At 34.6% G+C, this 23,787-nt stretch overlaps 2 protein-coding genes and 1 long non-coding RNA gene across 3 annotated transcripts; all 3 read right to left on the minus strand.

The window, feature by feature from the left end:
- Window positions 1–8,889: 8,889 nt before the first annotated feature.
- On the minus strand, window positions 8,890–9,332 carry LOC125855600 (uncharacterized). The gene has a single exon (XM_049535341.1). It carries the CDS (start codon window positions 9,330–9,332, stop codon window positions 8,922–8,924), a length of 411 nt encoding a protein of 136 aa, XP_049391298.1. The 3' UTR covers window positions 8,890–8,921.
- A 52-nt stretch (window positions 9,333–9,384) lies between these two features.
- LOC125855601 (uncharacterized) lies at window positions 9,385–10,798 on the minus strand. The gene is made up of 3 exons (XR_007445504.1): window positions 10,481–10,798; window positions 10,288–10,392; window positions 9,385–9,434 (listed from the first exon to the last, which is right to left on the minus strand). It is a non-coding gene; the product is annotated as an uncharacterized LOC125855601 (long non-coding RNA).
- Window positions 10,799–22,371: 11,573 nt separating this feature from the next.
- On the minus strand, window positions 22,372–23,434 carry LOC125856647 (MLP-like protein 34). The gene is made up of 2 exons (XM_049536240.1): window positions 23,251–23,434; window positions 22,372–22,592 (listed from the first exon to the last, which is right to left on the minus strand). Exons 1-2 carry the CDS (start codon window positions 23,432–23,434, stop codon window positions 22,372–22,374), a joined length of 405 nt encoding a protein of 134 aa, XP_049392197.1.
- Between the last annotated feature and the right edge of the window lie 353 nt (window positions 23,435–23,787).

Genomic DNA, 23,787 nt, shown 5'->3' on the forward strand with positions numbered 1-23,787 from the left:
GTTTTCTACCTTTCCATTTCTCATATGAAATAACATGTGTTTTCGTATGAGGCACTCTATTGAGTATTCGATTCGCGGTAAGGATAGCTTCCCCCCACAAGTTTTGTGGTAAACCTGAGCTTATAAGTAAGGCATTTATCATTTCCTTTAAAGTTCGGTTTTTTCTTTCTGCAATTCCATTGATTGTGGAGAGTTAGGAGCAGTAGTTTGATGGATTATTCCATTTTCCAAACATATTTCTGCAAATAGAGATTCATATTCTCCACCTCTATCACTTCTGATCATTTTGATCTTTCTATCCAACTGATTTTCAACTTCAGTTTTATATTGCCTAAATGCATCTATTGCTTCATCCTTACCATTTAGCAAATAGACTTAACAATATCTAGTGCAATCGTCAATAAAAGTTATGAAATACTTTTTTCCACCACCTGTTGGTGTTGACTTCATGTCACAAATGTCAGTGTGAATTAGTTCTAAAGGATATGAATTCCTTGCAACAGATTTATAAGGATGCTTAGCATACTTAGATTCAACGCAAACTTGACATTTTGATTTATTGCACTCAAATTTAGGCAAAACATTTAAGTTAATCAGTTTTCGCAAGGTTTTGTTATTAACGTGTTCCAAACGTTCATGCCATAAACATTTAGACTCAAGCAAGTAAGAAGAAGCAAAATCTTTATTCATATCAACTGCAATTACATTGAGTTTAAAAAGGCCCTCAGTGAGGTAACCTTTTCCTACATACATCTCATTCTTACTTACTACAACTTTATCATAAACAAATACGCATTTGAATTCATTCTTAGTCAGAACTGGTATAGAAACTAGATTCTTTCGCAATTCCGGAACATACGAGACCCTGTTCAAAGTCACCACCTTGCCTGATGTCATCTTTAGAAGGATCTTGCTAGTTCCTTCCACCTTTGCAACAACAGAATTTGCCATAAACAACTTCTCTTCTGTAGGTGCTGGAGTGTATGATGAAAATAATTCTTTGTTGACACAAACATGGCATGAGGCACCAGAATCTATCCACCATTCTCTTGGATTTCCAACCAAGTTGCATTCTAAAAGCATTGCACAAAGATCGTCCATCTCTCCTTTGGATGTAGCCAAATTTTCTTGATCCTTCTTCTTGTCCTTCTTGGGATCCCTACTTTCAGTAGCCTTTTGACCACGTTTGCCACAATTGAAGCAACTTCCATTGAATCTCTTCTTAGGAGGATTGCTCTTTGGACCAGATGCTTTCTTTCTTTTCTTTGATTTTGTGGGATCTTTTTCAACAATATTTACTCCATATATTGCTGAATTACCACGTGACCTCTTTTATGCGGCTTTGTTGTTCTTTTCGATTCTCAGCCTTACCATGAGATCTTCAACAGTCATCTCCTTGCGTTTATGTTTCAAGTAGTTTTTGAAGTCCTTCCACAATGGAGGTAACTTCTTAATAATTGCAGCCACTTGAAAAACATCATTCACAACCAATCCTACATTAAAGATTATGTGAGTATTAAGAATAAACTTAATATTTCCAACATAAGTATTAAATAAATTTACACCTTCAGCAAGGAGATCATGGATTATGACCTGCAATTCTTGAACTTGGGTGACGACGGTCTTACTGTCTATCATCTTATAGTCCAGAAACTTTGCCATAATAAACTTCTTCATTCCGGCATCCTCTGTTTTGTACTTCTTTTCTAAAGCATTCCAGAGTTCTTTTGAGGTTTTCATATTACTGTACACATTGTACAGATCATCTTGCAGGCCACTCAGAATATAATTTTTACACAAAAAATCAGAATGTGTCAATGCTTCTTTTACCAAGAATCGTTCTTCAGGCGGAGTTTCATCCGACATAATAGGAACGTTCTCATTAATGAACCTCTCCAGACTTAACGTAGTCAGATAGAAGAACATCTTTTGCTGCTATCTCTTGAAGTCGACTCCAGAAAACTTTGCAGGTTAATCAGCCGGTGCTAGGGCAGTATTTGAACGATTGTGTGCAACCGATGTTGTTGCAGCACTTACTTGACTTGAATTAGTCATTTTTCTGTCACAAATGGTAGACAATTTAGTATATGAAATACTACCAGTAAAGACTAAATCCTTACACAGACTGTTTCTGATTTAACGATAAAGTTTTTATGTTCTTTTAATCGTTATCCGAATGAATTTTAAAAGTTCACGCAGAGTAGAAAACCATAAAGGTTTTAATCTCCAGAAACCTCAAATACCGAAACTATTAAATTTCTTAAGATTGTTATCTCTTGTATTCATGTTAGTCAAAATTACAGAAACAGGAAAAAGATGAAATTAACAAAATGAATTTTAATCCGAGTCCACAAAAACCACTGTGTTTCCTTAAGAAATTTAATCCCCTCACTGTACCCAAGGTTGCAGATTAATTCCTCCCAAGATAAAACGGATTAACCTGTTAAAGAAGTAGCGGTACCTCAAACTTCAATAACTTCAGCGAACGCAAGAACAACAACAAGAGCACACACAGACTCAGTCGATCGACAATTTTATTTATGTAAGAAAATGTATGCAGAAAGGAAAATTTTTCAGTGTTTGAAAAAACGAAAAAGACCTCTTATTTATAGCCATTTGCAGCAAGGAACGCATTTGTTCAGAAAAAATCTGTTCAGACCCGTTGTTTCCAGAACATTGTGTCCTTTGGGAAAAGTAATGACTTTTCGGAAGGATTACCGTTTGGAAAAAGTAATGACTTTTTGGAAGGATTACCGTTACACGTGAATTTCAAATAAATTCAGTTGCGCCAAATTAATTATGTTATTTAATTAACATTCTGAATTAATTTATAAGAGAAAGGAAATGATTTAACAAGATTGATTAAATAAGTTTTGTCCAAAAATATTATCAATCAATCATTTGCCAAATCCAAATCCAAATTCGAAGCCGAGCGAGCGATGACGATGGTGCGAGGGGGCACCTTCTTCTTAACCATTTAATTAACTAAAGGAAGTGTTTCCTAAATTGGTTCTTCCACTTTTCATTTTCTCTTTTTTATTTTTCATTCACACCTTGCTAATCCAACATTTAGCATACGTGACCCTAAGTACTACAGGTCATTCTTATCATCTAGTCTTGCAAACCGAAGCAATAGATAGCCATCATTAGTATAATACACCTTAGTGTCATGTCCTGCCACATCACAGTGAAATTTTGCATCCGGATAGGGGCGGAAGGGTCTAGAGTTGTGGAGAGGTTTGCGGAGAACTCTAGAACCTTTTAGATTATTCAAGAAGGCTAGAGAGTTCCTTAGAATTCTCTAGAATAATTTAGATTGTTTCCAAGAAAGCCTTGGAATTCTCTAGAGTGTGTAGAGAATTCTAGAGAGGGGCTTTTGTGTAAATAAGTTTAGGGACTTAGAAAGTAATTTAAAATTGTACTTTAGTCCCTAGGAGTTAGTATAAATAGGGGGTGCCATTCATTTGCAAGGCATCCAACCATCCAAGTTGTAAAGCAATCTTCCAAAAGCATTACAAAAGCCTTCTTCCAAAACTCTCTAAGTCTTTCCTTAAGCATTCTCTTAGCGATCTAGTCTTAAAGGGCTTACTTGAACTTACAAGATTGTGAAAGATTCGTGAGTAAGTTGTCAAGTGCCGCACGGAGCTTTAGTAAGACTCTAAGTCCGTGACAAAGTGGTATCAGATCGAAGGTTTGCACTAAGGGAATGGCAATCGAAGGGGATGTAAACGCCGCTAGCACTACCAACGTCCGTTCGGATGGTGGAAAGAAGGCCCGAAAGGGAAAGAAGCACCAAAAGAGTAATTAGGAAATATTGTTGGATCCCATACCAAGCGAGGCGCTAACATCTCATCCACCCTCGACCACCGAAGCAAGTGACGATGAACGTGGCGAGGAGCCTATTGACGTCACCGCTGGAGAAGAATGGGTCACAAGGGTTGAAGTGGCAAGGCAGGCCATGGAGATATTAGGTCAGCATTTGAACATGGCTGATGGCAAGTTCAAGACTCTTGAAGACTTCACCCTTGAGGAGACCAAATACATCCGCAAGGAGTTGGAGCGACGTCAGCGGGCCGAGTTTGAGATGAAGGAGGATATCACTTCCTTGGAGTGTCGGCTCATGGAGGCATTGAGCACGATTGAGACCATGAAGGCCGAGATGAAAGCACTCAAGGAAGGTGGGGCAGCTGGAGGATCATCGTCGCTTGACCGAGATAGGGAGGCCAGAGTCGAGGCTCCCAAGCCACCTATGTTCAAAGGCATCCGTGACGCGCAAGAGGTGGAGAATTTCCTTTGGCATTTGGAGAATTACTTCAAGTGCAACGGGCTGAAGAGCGACGAGAGTAAGATCAACACCGCTGTGTTGTATCTTTCAGAGATGGCCATGCTATGGTGGAGGCGCAAGGAGGCCGAGATAGGGAAGGGGACGTGCACCATCAACACCTGGAAGCAATTCCAGGAGGAATTCAAGAAAGCTTTCTTCCCTAACAACGTCATCTATGAGGCGAAGCGCAAGTTTAGGGAGCTGAAGCAAACGGGTAGCATCCGCGCATATGTGCAGGAGTTCACTACCCTCACACTTCAAATTCCTAACCTCACGGATGATGATATGTTGTTCCACTTCATGGAGGGGCTGCAAATTGGGCCAGGACAGAGTTGGAACGTCGGCAAGTCAGGACCATAAATGAAGCCATCACACAGGCCGAAGCTTTGACAGACTTCAGGCAGGAGAAGCCCGACAGAGCCAGAGGAGAAGAGATGAGAGATAGTCATGAGCATGGTGGGGGAGACCGTGGCAGAGGCGAGGAGCAGCGGCCACATCCCAAGAATCATGATACCTACAAGTCTGATGGCAAGAAGTTTGGACGTCATGGCAACACGGAGAGGAAGATAGAGGTTGCCAACAAAGGTGGTTGCTACATATGCGGCGGGCCGCATGATTATGCAAGGTGCCCTGAACTGAAGGGCCTTGGTGCCATCCTGTGAGAGCGAAAGGAGAAAGACGCCCAGGAGCAAGGACAAGGCAAAGGAACGACACAGTTGGGCTTGATAGGACTATGCGGAGCCATCACAAAGCAGCCAGAGAAGCCAAGAGGATACAGCGCGCAGTATGTCGACCTTAAGATCAATGGAAAACCCGTTTGTGCTTTGGTCGACACAGGTGCAGAGGTCAATCTCATGACCAAAAAGGCAGCAACTAGGTTGGGGCTGAGTTACAGTTCAAGCAACGCCCAACTCAGGTCGGTCAATGCACCCCTGACTCCTGTGAAAGGAGTCGCGAATGGAGTGAGCATCACGCTAAGAGAGTGGCAAGGTAAGGCCAACTTCACTGTCGCTCCTTTAGATCTCTTTGACATAATTCTTGGGCAGGAGTTCTTCCAGCAGTGCCACGCGGTGATCGACCCCTACCTCCAACGACTTCTAGTCATGGTGCAAGGAAGATCATGTATGGTGCCCATGGTCAAGGTGCCGAAGACGGAAGGACAAGTCCGCCTAACGGCCATGCTGCTCGAGAAAAACCCTAATAAGAAAGAGTCGACGTCTAGCGCCACCATTGCAAGTTCAAAGAAGGACAATGGTGCAAGAAGGTCCTTGCCACCGTGCATGAAGAAACTGCCAAAAGAGAACAATACCGTGATGCCAAAGAAGATGCCAAGGCGCGCGTATCCTAAGAAGGAGATGAGCCATAAGTCCGAGTTAAGAGGGCTATGGAAGATGTTGAAGGCGTTGCACAAGGGCCTTAATCGAGTCAATGGACTATTGGTCGCGCACGCACAAGGCTCGGATGACGATGTAACAGCAATGCGACGCGGTCATCGCATCAATAGGTGGGGGAGAGTGTCATGTCCCGCCACATCACAGTGAAAATTTGCGTCCGGATAGGAGCGGAAGGGTCTAGAGTTGTGGAGAGGTTTGCGGAGTACTCTAGAACCTTTTAGATTATTCAAGAAGGCTAGAGAATTCCTTAGAATTCTCTAGAATAATTTAGATTGTTTCCAAGAAAGCCTTGGAATTCTCTAAAGTGTGTAGAGAATTCTAGAGAGGGGCTTTTGTGTAAATAAGTTTAGGGACTTAGAAAGTAATTTAAAATTGTACTTTAGTCTCTAGGAGTTAGTATAAATAGGGGGTGCCATTCATTTGCAAGACATCCAACCATCCAAGTTGCAAAGCAATCTTCCAAAAGCAATACAAAAGCCTTCTTCCAAAACTCTCTAAGTCTTTCCTTAAGCATTCTCTTAGCGATCTAGTCTTAAAGGGCTTACTTGAGCTTACAAGATCGTGAAAGATTCGTGAGTAAGTTGTCAAGTGCCACACGGAGCTTTAGTAAGACTAAGTCCGTGACATTAGGCTTACTTACAGTGTTCACCTGCAGTGCAATGTACTTGTGAGTCTTACATAAACATACTAGAAAGATAACATTCTTCATACTTGCTTCTTGTTTTTTAATACAACCTATCTCACTTTCTTCGGCTAGATAAAATGAGAGACGAAGTCCTTAATTTAATATCTACTATACTTGAACACAAAAAAACTCTTTGATTTAGAACTTGTATGTTAGAAATATCATAGAAATCATTAAGGAATCATTGAGTTACATATATAATCAACTAATTTGGTAACCGTGTTTGATAGGCAAATAGAAAAATGTTACAATCAATTGATAAATATGTCAGAGCTATTAACTGCTTAATTTTAGCTCAACTGCTGGACATAACTCTAAATTATTTGCAATTACTGCAGTTATTTTGCCTATTCCTGCACTATAATTTTCAATTTTTATTTACTTTTCTTTTCATTTTTTTTCTAAACTTTTATAGGTGTATACAAAACTTGAGGGCAACAGATCGCACATTGTTTGTACTGCATGGGCTATGCTGGCTCTTATTGAAGCTGGACATAGGCAAAATGATAATTGCAATTTCAGTTGCTTATGGAAGCGGGGTATTAAAAAACATTCTCATTATGATAATTGTAGCAATTGTTGGGGAATCTCCCACCACATACATGACAAGTGCTTGTTTCCATTTCTCTGTTGCTTTGTCAATTTCAGTTTTATTCAATTTATTCAGCTTTTCCCTAGTCTTCGTGATTGGTTTACATAGATCAAACTCATTTTCCCTTTAGTTGAAATCCTATTGTTATCAAAGAAATTCGCCCATTTTTTAGCTGGTTCATTGTTCATATCGAGCTTCCTCTGTATAGCCCCCTCATACTGTTGTCCTGTTTTATTAACTTATCTAGCCCCTTCGTGCTCATCTGAGCATGGGCTTTACTCCCTGGATCGTCTACTGGCACTATTACATTGGTATTAGGGGTTTCCTCTTTAGTAGGTAGAGGCGGCCACTGTTCCATTGCTTGTTTTCAAACTCTGTTGGTTTGTCCAGATCTACCCTCTCCCGTACCTTCGGTGTTATTTCTGTCTTAGTTCCTACCTTCCTTTGTCATCCTCTCGCCATTTTCGATCAGTGGTGCACTTTAGCAAGTTACTTGATTTTTAAAAGAAAGAAAAGGACTTTTTTTGTTATACGCCAATTATACATTGTATATGAAATTTGTACTTATTAATACTAATATTATTAAGTGAGAGTAACTTTATAATAAAGAAAAGGGTTTTGAGAATATATATCTATTGAAAACTAATAATATTATATGTGGGGTTATTGTTTAAGATGATCTTGAAAATGAGGTTTTGAGGAAAGAAAATTATAAAGATTGAAGAATATTTTGGTGAAGATTTTTATACTTATCTTATTGATAGTGATCCTAATATATATATATTATGATGTTATTTCTTCTTGTTGTGTATTATTTTGCAAAACTAATGATATAATGTTATTGTAAATTAATATTTGTTGTACTAGAGGGGTATAATGATGTCAGATTGGATTTCAAAATTTATTTGTGGTTATGACTTTGCCCGTAATGTGGGTATAATGACATGAAAATCAGCCAAATATCTAGATCAAATTATTGAATCTGAGCTTAATTTGGAGTTGATTGATAATGAGGCCGAGATAGTTCCTAGCAAGTATTCAAGTTGGAATAAAACCAACGGATCTGTATATTGTGATTGCCAAGAAGCATTAGTTGTAGTGAAACAAATATTTTTTTCAATAGAAAAATAAATATATGTGTTTCTCACATAAAGTGGAACAACATGTTGTGTTATGAAATTATATCCATAAATAATTTGAGGTCAGAAGTGAATTCTGCCAATTCTATGACTAAAGTTTTGGGAAAAATATTTATAAATGAAGCTTCAATAAGAATGGGACTTTTGTCAAGTTGTATATTAAACATGATGCACTACAAGAAAAGTGTTGATTAGCTGGGTATTTTCCTAGGGATAGTACAGTAAATCTGCATGCAATTTGATTACCTGCGAATATTCTTGCAAAATGAAATTCGATGAAAAAACCTTCGTAGGTAACTCTTACTTGTGGATTTATGCAAGCCCTAGGTAATTTACCTGGGGAATTTAAATCCGCAGGTGTCTTACTTCCGGATTTATGTGCGATAACTATCGAAAAATCTTGCGATTTTTTTGCTAAAATTTCTTATAAAAAATAAAATTTCTTGCAGATTTTCGTAAATATATTTCTCAAGTGATTCCCCATGAAGATCCCCAAGTAAATCCATAGGAGTTTGGAGAAGAAATTTTTTGAAACAAAAGGAAATTTCTTGCAGATATATATGAAAGTATTGTTCAAGATAATTCCAATGAAAAGAAACCCGCAAGAACCAACAAAAAACATAATTCACGTTATATCACTTCATTCAACAAAAAAAAAAAAAAAACAGAATTCATAATTCATAATTCCTTTGAAAAGAAACTTGCAAGATCAAGAGTTTATGATTCTTAAACATTCGAAAACAAAATACAACTCAAATTTGGATCCTAAATAGTACTATCAACTATCTCAATCCCCATTTGAAGATGATGCGTTATAATGGGCAAAACCACTGTCATTCACGTTATCATGGGCAGAACCACTATCATTCACGCTATCTGAGTCATCACCACTTTCATTCTGATAAGCTTGATTGTCTTCTTGAGATGATTTCTCATTTGAAGATGATGCGTTGTATACATGCTTCTTCAATAAGTCCAATTCCCTCCTCACCCTCTTATTTTTGTGACGCTCTTTCTGCAGTTGAGCATATAAGTCAGCATTGGAAGCATTTACCTGAGCTTTAATCATCTCATCAATTTCTCTCGATAAAGCTGATGTTGATTGTTTAGACGATACCTTTACAGATTGACCCAGGGAGCCAATACCTTTAACTCTTCCTTTTTTCTTTCCACAAACAAAATGCACCCAGATATCCATTTCTATTAATTGAGAAGGTTGACCAGCTAAATTATTTTTTCCTTCCGTAGCTAATGCACTTTGAGAAACTAATAATTCTTGTTTCTTTCTTTCAAAAGTATTCTGCATCGAAACAAGTTATTTGAGACAATATTTAAAGGCAAATCTCTAGCTCTCACCATTAACTGACAACCATCACCATTAAATCGACCAGAATTATGAATGAATAAACTTGATACACCACACAGATTCCAGGAACAACCTTACAACCTTAGCCACGTCTCACTTTGTGCGATTTCATTGAATATGTTGTTGTTGTAACGATGTAAAGAACTAGAGATCAAGAAAGTCTAGTACTACCAACAACCACTACAATAATTATTGTGGCGCAATTGCAAGAAAATTGAGATAAACTAAACTAAACTCATACAACACTTGAATTATGCAGTTGATCACTCATACGCAGTAGATCAATCATACAACACTTCAATTAAACTATTTGAACAATGACAACTTCTAATGGGTGGAGAAAGCTTAAAATAACACAACTTTATATCAAACTAAAGCAAACATAATAATCAATAAGTTCGAATTGTACTTAGCACTTATAGCTTACTTAAAAAAGGCTGCCAGACCATAGGACAGAAGATTGATCCTGAGATAAACTGGAACTTATTGTTTATTACCTTAAAAAAGGCTGCCAAACTATCAATCTTCTGCTAGAATTCTCTTATCAAACTTGATAGATAATTAAGAAACTAAGGATACAGTAAGATCGTATGGGAGTAGCTAATGAAACTTTAATTAGATGGCTTTCAAGAACACTTGACACTTTCGCGAAAATAGGTAAGATTTGCTGGGGAACATTAAACTGATAATACATGTGACACAACTTAAAGAAACACAAATGAAGATATTTAACACAACTTAAATAAAATATTTAATCTTCAAAAGAATAGAGGAAACGAATACTTACATAAGCAGTTTGAGCTTTCTCATTTACCCAACTTTTATCACTTTTCTTGCGATGACTTTGAAATTAAAATTCTGAAATTGATGGATCCTTTCCAGTAGATTCTTTCTATAATGAAGGAAGATATTTGTGTTATCAATGTTGAGTATGATGTTATTCTCTTAAAAGAAATATATCTAAAAAGATTTATGATTACCATTCTCTTATAGATCACTCGATGAGGTACACAACCACCTGTATGAAGTGATGCACCAGCATTTGAATCACATTTTTTTTTGTTTTGTTTTGACTTTATCTTGAATGCAAGAGACTCCCAGTGCCCCTTCATCTCCTTGAATACCGCATCCCTTATCCAATGTGGCTTCAGAGGCAAGTTTTTCCTAACATCTTGAAAAAGTTGTGTCATCCTTGCAGATGCCCTTTTCTCAAAATTACGTCTTATAGCATGAGTATAGTAAGGGAGCCATTTGAATTTCTTCTGTATTTAGCAAATAAAAACTGCATTAGTTATACAAGCTCACGCCACCAGTATTACACACTTGAGAATTGTTAGAGTGTTGCAAATGGTAACGTTGTTCTGGGAGATTCTTTAACGGATGAAATAAGCTCGCTATTTCATTTGAGTTTGGAATAATATATATGATCTCTCACTGTCCTGAATGTAACTCATCTAGTACATTTGAGTCAAATTGAGTAGTTCGATACATCGATACATATCACTTCACAGTTCTAGAAAGGAAGAGAGCAATAGAATTGCTTTCTGGAAAAGAAGGCATTGTTGCTCCCCAATAGACACTCAAGTGTACGTTGTCGCTCAAGTAATATAGATTCTTAAAGAACGAGTTATCATTCTCAAGGAACTTATGATCGACTTATATTTAACACTCAATTATACAAATAAAATAAAAGTAACCGTTTTAAGAAATGGTGATGATTATCAACTACTACTACGAATTATGCAATAAATAAAAGTAACTAATTGTGAACAACTTTAAGATGATGTTTCAAGCAAGTAAAAGACAATTCAGCATGCAATGAATCTCATGTATCATATTCTTGGCTTAGAACTAATTTTAGTTGTCAAGTTACTGGTTTAGAGGGTTAATTATATAAGTCGGGTCTCTCGACCTCTAGTCGCCTACTCCAGTTAGCTGTCTAACTACATCATTGAGTGGGGATAAACACGCCTAATTGACGAGCATTTATATTTCATCATGTTTCATAACCAAGCAAGTTGTTCGTAAGGGCGTCACTCTTATACACAAATCAACTCAACTCAATGGATGATCGAGCTCTCTATATTCTCTGGTCTATCTACTCTCTCCTCTCTCGATTTTAAGAATAGACAATAAATTTATCTTATGGTGATCAAGCATAAAATATTAAAAGAGGAATATAGAAGTAACTTATAATGACAACCAAGAACTAATTCATAAACCTTAAATATTCAACATTCAATTCTTAGCTACAACCCCAGAACTAGGGCGTTTAGCCACTCATGCTATTAGAAAATCACAAAATACAATTGTTCATGCGATTTCTGGAAAATTGAAGAATTAGAAGATTGAAACCTATTACAAACGATGAAACTTGCTCTTGCACACCAAAATAATCTCGAACTCCCTACAAATCAGCCCTAGGAGTCTAATTATAATAGTTGGGAACAATAAAGTCGAATTGTACTTCAACTAGGAGTCATATTTTTATAAGTTTGTGCTGGAAAAATTGGGACACTACTGGGGCTCTGTGCCTCCCATCGTGCCTGTCATGGAGCTTTAAAATTTACTCCCAGGTGCGTCGCGCCTGGCAGTGCACCAGGCAAGCCTGTCTGAAATTTTAATCTTGGCTTGTCGCACCTTGCAGTACGCCAACGAAGACACGATGAAGTTCCACCAGTGGCGTGCCGCACCAACCAGTGCACTAGCCAGTTGTGGTGTTTTCTTTAATCATTTTCTTCTCTTCTTTGCTTCTTTCCTCCAAATCAACTCTAACTTCGTTGAAAGGTTCCTGAAACAACTAATCACGTGTGTTAGTACACAATCATTGCAAGTTACAAAAAAATCAAGCTAATAGATACAAGGTCATTCTTTAATTTGATCAAAACGTGGGCAAATATTGACAACTTAGGCATATAAATATGCCTAAGATCAAGCATTATGTCCCAGATTGTTGAAACCAAGCCTAACAAGCCATATTAGAAACATGCTTTACATAAATCATTTGATGCAATACAGACTACCATGTACCAGCATACTTATATGATTGCATAGATCATTAGTAATCGGATAACGCCCAATCTGCACACGACTACACTATCCTGATCAATATCTTCTTGACCAGCATTGAGGTACACCATTTTTGTAAGTTCATACCAATCACATAAAAGAACACAGTAGAATATGATGATGCAAAAATGAATAACACCCATCTTCATAGATTACTTAACTCGTGTTCATTTAGCTCTGCAACCTTGAGACTACTACAACAATAACATACTAAGTGTAGTCATACAAGTAGGATCTTGGGAGCATACAAAATACAAAGACCTTACCCTACCATTGTGGGGTAGATATGTTGTCTCTAACAGAGCCTCTGCTCAAAAATGAAGTTTTTGAAGCGAGAAAAATACAATAACAAAATAGCAAGACACAAAGCAAGTGAAACAACAGACATACCATACAGAGACTATCCACATAAATTCAATGACCAATATCTTCAATATATCAAGATAGAGAATAAAACTAGCTAAAAGTGAGAAAACACAATAAAGATGGGAGAAGTTTTATGCAAAATGTAATTAAGTAGATATACCAGAAAATGTAGTGATATCAAATAGAAAGATTCAAGACCAACAATATACAAATAATTCGATAATTTCCTTAAGAACACCATAGTATTCACTTATGGTACCATCTTGTCCAGTGCCAGTGACACACACCCCACTGTTATATGTACTTTTTCCTTCACCCCAAGAAGCAATGTGAAATTTGTATCCATTCGCGAAATAAACAAGCCAAGACCGTGCCTGTCTTAATGGTTCCATTGCTAAAATTCGCAAATAAGAATCTTGTGAGATCTCTTGTGGATTACTATTCACCTATCAAAAAGAGAAATCATATCATATATACATATCAAGTGATATATTCTTTATTCACAACTGATTATATTAATTCATACATATTCCTTGAACCATCGTGGAAAGTCAGCTTCAATTTGCTTATCAACGATATCATCAGTAAGATCAATGTGAGTATCTCTCAAGGCTTTTTCATACAACCTGCACTCAATTAAATTAGTAAATTAATTTCTGCCTAAATATAATAATCATATGTACACTATGGTGGATACTTACTTGAGAAGGGGCTTAACCTCATCACAATTAATAAGAACATGCAACTGTGCTGTGACAACTTCTTTATCATCTAGCCGCCGAATATTGCCATTTTTCTTGCCATAACTTCGTCCAGAAAGATTAAACACTCATAGAGTTGGTTGAAGAGCATTTTTTGTGATTGAATCATCATTATGATCAACTCTATTATTGCTAGATGGGACATGAGATTCAAAATAAGGAGAAGCAAAGTATGAGATTTCTTGAGCCAAATATGCTTGGCAAATAGATCCTTCAACTCTAGATTTGTTTTTGATAGTCTTCTTTATTTTGTTTAGGAACCTGCAATCAACTTATGAAATAAATAAATTATATTATAAAATGACGAGAAAAATAATAAATTCTTAGAATAAATTGGTATACCTTCCAAATGGATACATCCATCGGTATTGAACAGGACCACAAACCCTTATTTCAAAGAGCCTATCAAGGAAAGAAACCTTAAACATTTTCCAATCAAGAGGACCCGTATCTTCTGCCCTCGTTTCTTTCCATTGGTTCATAAGGCAAATGAATCATTAAGTGCACCATTAAAACAAAAAGACCGGGTGGAAATATTCGTTGCAATTTACACAAGATTAATGGAATGCTTTCTTCCATTTGCCTTAAATGATCCTACCACAATACTATTGAGTACAAGTCTTTAAAGAATATACTGAGTTCTGTTAGTAGCTTCCAGATTGGTTTCGGAAGTGCACTAAAAGCTACTAGAATAAGACATTGCATAAAAATGTGGCAGTCATGACTTTTCATTCCAAATAACTTTAAATGTTTCTTATCAACACATCTACCCAAATTAATTAGAAGCATATCCATCAGGCGTTTTTAGCTCATGAACCCACTCACATACATCTTTCTTTTGGTCATCATTGAAGGTAAAATTTGCTTTCAATTTAATCCATCTCCCATCAGCATTCTGTTGCAAGTGTAAATCACTTCAACGACAATATTTTTTCAAGTGCATTCTTTCCTTCTCATTATCCTTTGTTCTCTCTATGTTATCCATGACTGTATGGAAAATATTGTCAAAAACATTCATTTCTATATGCATTACATCAAGATTGTGACGAACTAGATTGGTTTTCCGATATGGCAGATCCCAAAAAATACTTCGTTTGGTCCAATTATGTGATTTTTCATACCCGTAGAAGTTGCACGGACCAGATTCAGTAATCTTAGGAAATACTTTAGTTTTTTTCCACACTTGTTGTCCAGTTAACCTAGGAGGAGGTCTAGACTTTTCCTCTCTTCATTTATAAAAAGCATTCTTATTTCTTCTAAATTCATGATTGAGAGGGAAGAATTGTCGGTTACAATCAAACCAAGAAACTTTTCTTCCATTTTTCAAACCGAAAGTCTTTGTTTCATCCATACAAATTGGGAAAACTAATTTACCTGTTGTACTCTATCCCGACAACATGCCATAAGCAAGAAAATCATAATTGTCCACATTAATGCTGCTCGCATGAGAAAATTCTGTTTCTTAGACTTGTCATAAGTGACTGCACCATCCTTCCATAACTGTTGTAATTCATCTATTAACGGTTGGAGATACACATCAATTTTCTTTTTGGGATTATGAGGACATGGAATGATCAATGTTAAGAACATATATGGGGCAGTCATACAAATATCAGGAGGAAGATTGTATGGTGTAACAATCACTGGCCAACAAGAGTATGATGATCCTGATTGGCTAAAAGGAGTAAAACCATCAAAACAAAGACCAAGCCTAACATTTCTAGGCTCTACAGCGAAGTCTGGTTAAGTGGGATAAATTTTTTTCCATGATTCTCCATCCGAAGGGTGGTATAACACATCTTCTTCCCTACGATTTTCATAGTGCCACCTCATGTGTTCAACAGATCTTATCGAAGCATATAGCCGTTGAAGTCTAGGAATAAGTGGCAGGTAATGCATCATCTTCTGTGGAATATTTTTCTTACCCTTATTGCCCACATGTTTCTTATAACGAGGTTCTTTACAAAATTTACATTTAGTCATCTCTTTATCAGCCTTGTAATATAGCATACATCCATTAACACAACAATCAATATTTTGGCTAGTTAGATCAAGCCCCGACACTAGCTTCTTCGCTTTGTAGTAATCAAGAGGTATCTTATTATATGGAGAGCTTGTCTCCTTCATTAATTGAGCCATTGCATTAAATTAACTATGAGAAATATTATATTTAGATTTAATACTCATCATTCTAATAGCCACAAACAACTCTGAATATTCACATCCATGCCATAAGGGATTCTAAGCCGAATTCAACACTTTGTAAAATCTTCTAGCACCCATATTCAGAGACTCTTCTATATTGGGTTCAACTTGATGACTAAATTCTACACCAGCAACATCATAAATCATACCTTTATATTTATTTACGTGTTCACAGTATTTTCTATAATGTTACATTGACTGCTTGAGGGCATGTCAAAGTCACATTCTTGATGACTACTTGAATCACCAGAATAGATATGTTCATTCAAATTAATTGAAGGTGCTTCCTCTCCATGTGACATCCAGTACCAATATCTTGGTGTGAATCCTTTTCGAAAAACATGCACATTAGCTTCATCGGGTGTCAGGTGCTTCATATTTGTACAACGCTTACAAGGACACCTTATAACTTTTTCAGACAAGTGCTTCTGTTGACTACAAGCAAATTTAATAAATTCATCCATTCCACTTATAAATTTATTAGTACATCCTGCTCGACCGGGGATTAGTCTATTTACCACTCATTTTCAATGCTTGAGAATTTTCATTTTCTGAACCAAAAAATAAATATGTTTGTAAACACATAAATAATGAAATTTAGATACTCTATGGTTCAACAATGGTTGGGGAAAGCTACTAGTCTGGCCTGTATTTTCAGTGAGCAACCAAACCTCTCTTCTATACCCGGGGAGTTATGTTAGCGCTTCAGAATCTTTCTTTCATAGGTGAATCTCGATGTCTATTCCTAGCTAATCAAGAAAGGGTTGTCCTCCCTCTCAATCAATGTTGTTCTCCCTCTATTTCCTTCTTCCGGTGACCTAAAAATATGCACATAACAATACAAGAACAAGGACAAAAGAAAGCAACACAATAATTTCTTGAAAAGGAGCTACTTGAGAAACATAATTATTTAATCTATATACTTGATATCCTTGTTTAAATAATAAACTTTCCATCTCTGTCTGACAAGTATATTCTTATTTATCAAGCGAACCAGAAGCTGATTTATCAAGTAAACCAGAAATAAACCTTGGGTCAATTTATGTTCTAATTCATAGTAGTGGCTGATTTACTGAGCAGGTGTTATCATGTTATGTCGTATACTTAGAGAGGGAACTGACTTTTGACAAGAGGGTGAATATATAAAACATTTTAGAATAGAGTATATGTGATTAGTAGGTCAAAACTGAACATATTGAACGACATCTAAGGGAAAAGAGAAGAGTGGTATTGGTGCGTCTAGCATATCTATGATGTAGTCAGAACAAACTTTCTGTAAAAGGGGCTTTTAGTGAAATAAAGAGGAAAGCACACATAGTAGAATATAGGCTGAAACAAAATGTGATGGAAACCTTCTCGAGAGATTTGATTTGCAGATCTTCTCGATCAATAGTCCTTTACTTCAAAAAAATTTGCTAATGTTTTATACAACTCCATGATAAAAAAACAAATAAAACAAAGATAATATGGTTTAGTGTAAATATCCAGTGCAATAGGTATTTACTACTTCAAAATAAGGCTTCTTGTTTTGTGAAAGAAATACAACATTACTCTTGATCAGCTGAAAGTTAAAATTTAGACGTTGTAACTATTTTATGGTGACTTTGTTAGAGGGTTCAAGTTCCTGAACTAAATTCAAGATAATAACTACTACGATCAGAAATTGACTCAAAAAATGTTCTCATTAAGCAGCTAATAACTCAGTTTTCAAAGTTTTTTTTCCAAAACTAATCATTTTTTCATTAAAAGACAATAAGAACTAAAATACAACAACACACATCTACATATTGAAACAAAAACTCACATTAACTAAGACAAATTTGAAGACGAGAACAACTCAAAGAGATTTTAGAAAAAACATCACTTGCAGAAAATTTAACTTCAACAAGCTATAAAGAAGAAACATAATAAGGACATACACTCATCTTCTTCAACATTGGTGGCAAGTTTACCCACCAACCTATATATATATATATATGGGTCTAGGCTGTAGCAATCTGCTTGATGATTGACCATTGTGTGCAAAGTTGATCCAAACACAACCATCATAAACAAAAAAGCTAACAACATGAAGAAATATAGCTAATGAAAAGGAAAAAATGAGATAAACTTAAAACCACAATAATCATTGACCAATTTATTTAAGCAGAGATTTCATTTGCAAAAAATATTTCACTCAATTAACTTCACAGAGCTTGAAATTTACAGATTAAACTCACAGAGCTTTAAATTTGAAGATTAACCTCGATTTCTAGGTAGATTGGCAAGCAAATCTTCTGGATCTGTAGCCTCTACTTCAAAAAAATTCGCTTGGAGAGAAGCATGAGGTTCACTTGGGAGCTTTGGGATGAGCTTGGAGTCAGCCGTGAAACTTCTTCCACCGATTGGAGCATTGAGATGGAAAATCCGATTGTTTTCACCTTAGCTTTGGAGATGAAAACAGTAGTGAAACTTCTTCCAATGCATGTGAGTTTTGGAGAGAAGCTTCTAGCCTAGTGGGTTAGAGTGAAGCAAAATGAATTTTTAATTGGTCTTATGATTACTTTCTAATTTCTAAAGTTTTAAATGAGTTTTTAATTGGTTTTATAATCTAAATAATTATAAGTATGATAATTGGTGTAATCATTCTTAAATCTCCAATTATTTCCCAAGGTAATAAAATGGCTAGCTAAATCCCCAAAAATAATTTTTTAGACAACCTAAAATTTTCCTACAGATTAGAAAAGGAATTTTAAATTTTCTTATTGGTCCACGTAGGTAGGGATTTACCTAGAAATATTGTTCCTGCGGATGTTTCCCTAGGTAATATCGCATGAACTCATTTTGTGCAAAATGACAATAATTTTACCTTCGAAATTTGTTGGCAATATACGTTTTGCAGATAATATATTTTAGTATTGAGAAATTTTGCAAGAAAATCCGCAAGTATTACTTGCGACAATGTTCCCCAAGTAATATCCCCATGTAATTTGCATTGTTTTAATAGTGATGGTAACCCAACGTATATGATTGGAGATCCCATGAAATAGGTTCATATGGGTCATAATAAGTCATTATTGTTTGATCTTGCGAACTATAATAGTTGTCCCTTCTGCGATCTATTATGTTGTACATATAGTACAAGTCTGCAAAGAAATTGAGATTGAGTTGTAAACTCTTAATCCATCACCATGTCCTTTATAGGTAGTGTATTTATATGCAGAATACACATTATGGGTGAACTTATATGAGTATTAAGTGGTGCTGCTTCTATGAAATTGTGACAAATTTCTAGAGCACTTATGATATGAGGACATGCGCATTGTCTCTTAGCTCAAAACTGTGATAACGACAAAGTTTGTGCAAGTGTAATGTGATAGAATAAGACCTTGAACTTATAAATGAGTTTTGATTCATAAAAGTTCTAACACCTATAATATTGTAAGTATAATTTTATTTTATCTAGGTCTGGTTCATAGTATGCGAGACACCAGATTAGACACATTATTCTTATTTGTGAAAACCTAGCAACATTTCTTATTTTCTTATATTTTATTCTTTTGAGATATATAGGGAATGCTAAAAAAATATTATATTAATATCTCAAAAGAAGACATTAAATTCCCACTTTAATAGCTCTTATTGTCTCCTTGAATAGCCATTAGTAGACCTTTATTCTTCTTTAATTTTTATAACTCCTCTAACGTTTTCATAAAAAAATGAAATCACCATCTTTATTATTTTCTCTTTTTTGGCCTTTCAAACAATAAAGGATATGTTCATCAATATAATAGCAAGTCTTTATACAATAGAAAGGGGGTGAAAAATAAAAGTTCTTCCATCAAAATTTTGTTGCGCTGCATTTTCTATTGCAAATATTTGTTAGATTATGGCTCCTAGTATTATACTATAAGAGCTTGTTGAATCTTGGGGTATAGATCTACAACAACAACAACAACAACATGCCCAGTGAGATCCCACATTGGGGTATAGATCTACACTGAGTGAAATATCCTTATGGACAATGTCATAGGCACACCTAAAGCTTCAACTATTCGGATAAAGTATTTTTCGCAAGATTTCTAACAACAAGTCATACTTGTGACTAAAACAACATACATATACTTGCCTTTTAATTAAATCTTTCAAGTTTGATTTAGCATTCTTTGAATTTGTCGCATTACTACTTCTAGATCATATAGTTTAGTATAAAGCTATTCTTATATATTAACCCTAGACTTCAATACCATCTTGAAACTTTGAAATTAGATTTTGGCATAATAACCATCGAATAAATAACCATATAGACTTTAAAGCATCTAATTCATTGCGATCACGCTAGATGGACCTCAATTGCGATCAATAATTTTACTAGTAAATATAAGGGAAAAGTTTCAGAATGTAAATATTTTAGCATTTAATAGGACTCCTTAGCCATATTTTCAATATTTATCACAAGTGTCAATATTTTCTTTTGTTATAGGTTGATTATGTTTTTTTTTTTTTATCATTTGTTTGATTTTAAAGAATAATATTAGTTAATAACAGAAAGGAGAAAATCATGGGAAAGAATATTTTTAAAACGGTAAAATCGCTGAAATTCCTCTATATCAGTTACATCCTAAAGGAAAAAACAAGACATGACTAGTAGCTTCTGTTCAGATTATCACTGTGATTATAGTTTGTTTTATGTATTTTCTAATGTTAAATACTCACATATATTAATTTTAAAATAAATACAAACATAATGATTGAATAGACATAATGGTATGTACAATATAAATACAAGATAAAATGATTTTAAACTGAGATTTAAATAGAGATATTGAGATACATTGTGAGGACAAGAATACAAAACTTTTAATGGCATACAGTTAAAATGAATGAAAATAAAAAAGAAATACAAACAAAAATTATGTTGTATTCCAGATAATCAACTAGCTAGATACTATTATGAACTACTAACTTTGTATCTACTGTCGAGGTTGAATACAATTTGATGACAAAAATAAAAAATTAGCATGCATACAATTAGAATAAATACAAAATAAGAAGCAATATAACAAAAAATATGTTGTATTCCACATAATCCCCACAAAATAATATTATGTACTACAAAAGTTTTATCTAAATAAAAATTATGTTGTATTCCACACAATCAGCTGCAATTATACTATTATGAACTACTAACTTTATATCCACTTTCAACGATGAATACAATTTGATGATATAAATACAAAATTATCGGCATACAGATAAAAGAAAAACATAAATATATAGTATTCCATAGAATCCCAAAAAAATGATATTATGAACTACAAAATTTGTATCCAATTCATGGTCCGAAAATAAAATGAAGATAAAATTACAAAACTTGATGGCATACAGTTAGAATGAATATAAAATTTATGTATAAAAACCAATGAAAAACAGATAAATACACAGTAGTTTAGTTATGAGTTGTATCCAAACATACAATTTTTTTACAAAAGGAAATACATATTATATTCCCAGATTATTTAAATGTGAAAGGGAACAAGGGAATACATATGCACATAAAATAATTTTATCTTCGTGAAGTTGTTCATCAACCATTTGATCTTCATCAACCTTTTCGACTTCTCTACTGGTAGACAAAGAGGCAATCATTTTCTTGTTATTTTCCTTACTCTTGATTGTTGAAAAGACGAAAAATCCAAACTACATAAAAGAGGAAAGTCTCATAAGTTACTTGGTGACAATGTATTTACCTTTATCGGTGAATAAGAAATCTATCGAAAGAATTGTGAGATTTCATGGACAAAGTGGATGAAATTCGAAGAGATGATTCTCTTAGAAAAGGAGAGAAGAGAACAATGGTATAAAACACAAGACAGAGAAAGAAGGGATTTGCGCTAAAAACCTAGAAAGAGGTGAAATGGGTAATGAGGTTTTCTTTCCTTTTTCACCGGATAGTGGAGGGTAAAAATGAGTTCAATGTGGGACTGATTTTAAAAATAAAAGAAAAGGAAATTAATTATACTAGAATATATTATATTTGCTAAAAATGGACATGTTGAAATTTTTAATAATTATTTTAAAGTGTAGATTTTTTAATAATTATGTTAGGGGTTTTGACTAGTTTGCTAAATTTTCCTTAAAAAATTGAATATTACAGAGTTCTAAAATGATTTTGAAACTCATCCGAGTCCCTCAATTTCAAAATAATAAATAAGGGCTAGAGTTGTTATAACAAAATTCAAAATACCTTACATATGCTGGTCATTGAAAATATATCCATAGAAGGAGATTGATATATATAATATATTCTTGAAACACAACATTATTTATTTCACATGCTAGCTATAACTAGCCAATATTGCAAATTGTTCATCATACAAAACACCAACACACATAGATATGTATTTGTGTATAGACACACATACACACCATATATATATATATAACATAGATCTTCTAATTTTCGATAAGGTGACCCTCTATATCCTTGGTTATGTCAAGGAAAACACCCAAAAAATGAGGGGCTCTGGGATGTCTTCAGTTTTCTTTTCATACTCAAGTGTCCATATAGTCCACTGAGATTCATGAGATGTTACAATAGTAAATGAACTATACATCTCTAGCACGTCTCCTTCAATGACTTTCCAACGAATTGATTTTTCGTACGAATCGATGGCTTCAATAACATGCTTTGTAAACTTCTTTTGTCCAGCTGTAATTATCAAGAGATGTTATTTTAAATTCAACTGTTCAATTCCTCATTAATGATTTAAACATTTACAAAATAACATCTTTATCATCATATCATGTTTAACTTTTTTCCTCTCTTTTCATTTCCATTTACTCCAAAATACATAATTGCTCATAAATATTTGATTTTCTATATTTTCTAAATAGAGTTATTTTTCAAAATTTCAAAAGAAGAGCTAATTTTATTATATTAAATATAACATTAGTAATATTTTAGTATATTGATTGGTGGAAAGATATTACACCTAAATCATACTCTGTTAAAGAACAATAATACTGTTAACAAATAATGTAATATTTTGATAAAATGATTCTCTTGAGTAACTAAATATTAGTAAGTAATGCCTAAGTATTAGTTGGAGGAAATAAAATAAAAATAAAGTAAAGATAATTTTCATGAAGAATGTACTTTCGCCCACAAGTGGAAAAGGTTATTTTGTTTCTTGGAGCAAGAGGGTTTACTTAGAATGTATTTATGGTAATAAAACACCATCAAATAACTCTTTTCAAGAAGATCATTTTCTTGAAAAACACGTTTCATACTATGGAATACACTTAAATAAACAAAATTGATGTATGTAAATCGCATTGAGTGATAGGAGTAAAAAAATGTGGGTTACCCTCATTATAACTCCAGCTAACAACTGAACCAACTTTTACACTTTCACCTTCATGAATTTGAAAACTGTTAACATGTGGACGTATATTAGGTACATGATGAGAATTAGTGTGTAAAAGATCATGCATCAGATGTCCTCCGCACTTCACTTCTACTGAAGCAATCAGTTTTCCTTTCAAGCCCATCTTTTATTTTTCTCAAAATAGCATTTATAAACTGTGAAAAGAAGGTGGTGAGAAAATGTTGAAAACTTGCGGTCTTTATACAGACAGACTTTTGTTAGTTGTGAAAAGCTAGCTTGCTGAAACATTGTCCACCACATATTTATATCACATGTTTTAATTAGTGAGGATTAAAGATTTGTTGCTTCATTTGTGTGTACTAGCTAGTTTAGAAATGTCCGTTTGAAAGTTTATCCCATAATGTAAATGACATATATTATTCCCTTTAAATATATTGGTATTTACTAAAAAAATCAATCATTTGTATTATAGAAAGTACGTATATCTTTCTAATAAAAAAAAATACATTCTTAATT

The sequence above is a fragment of the Solanum stenotomum genome, chromosome 2 (genome assembly GCF_019186545.1).
Source record: "Solanum stenotomum isolate F172 chromosome 2, ASM1918654v1, whole genome shotgun sequence".
Taxonomy (NCBI): Eukaryota; Viridiplantae; Streptophyta; class Magnoliopsida; order Solanales; family Solanaceae; genus Solanum; species Solanum stenotomum.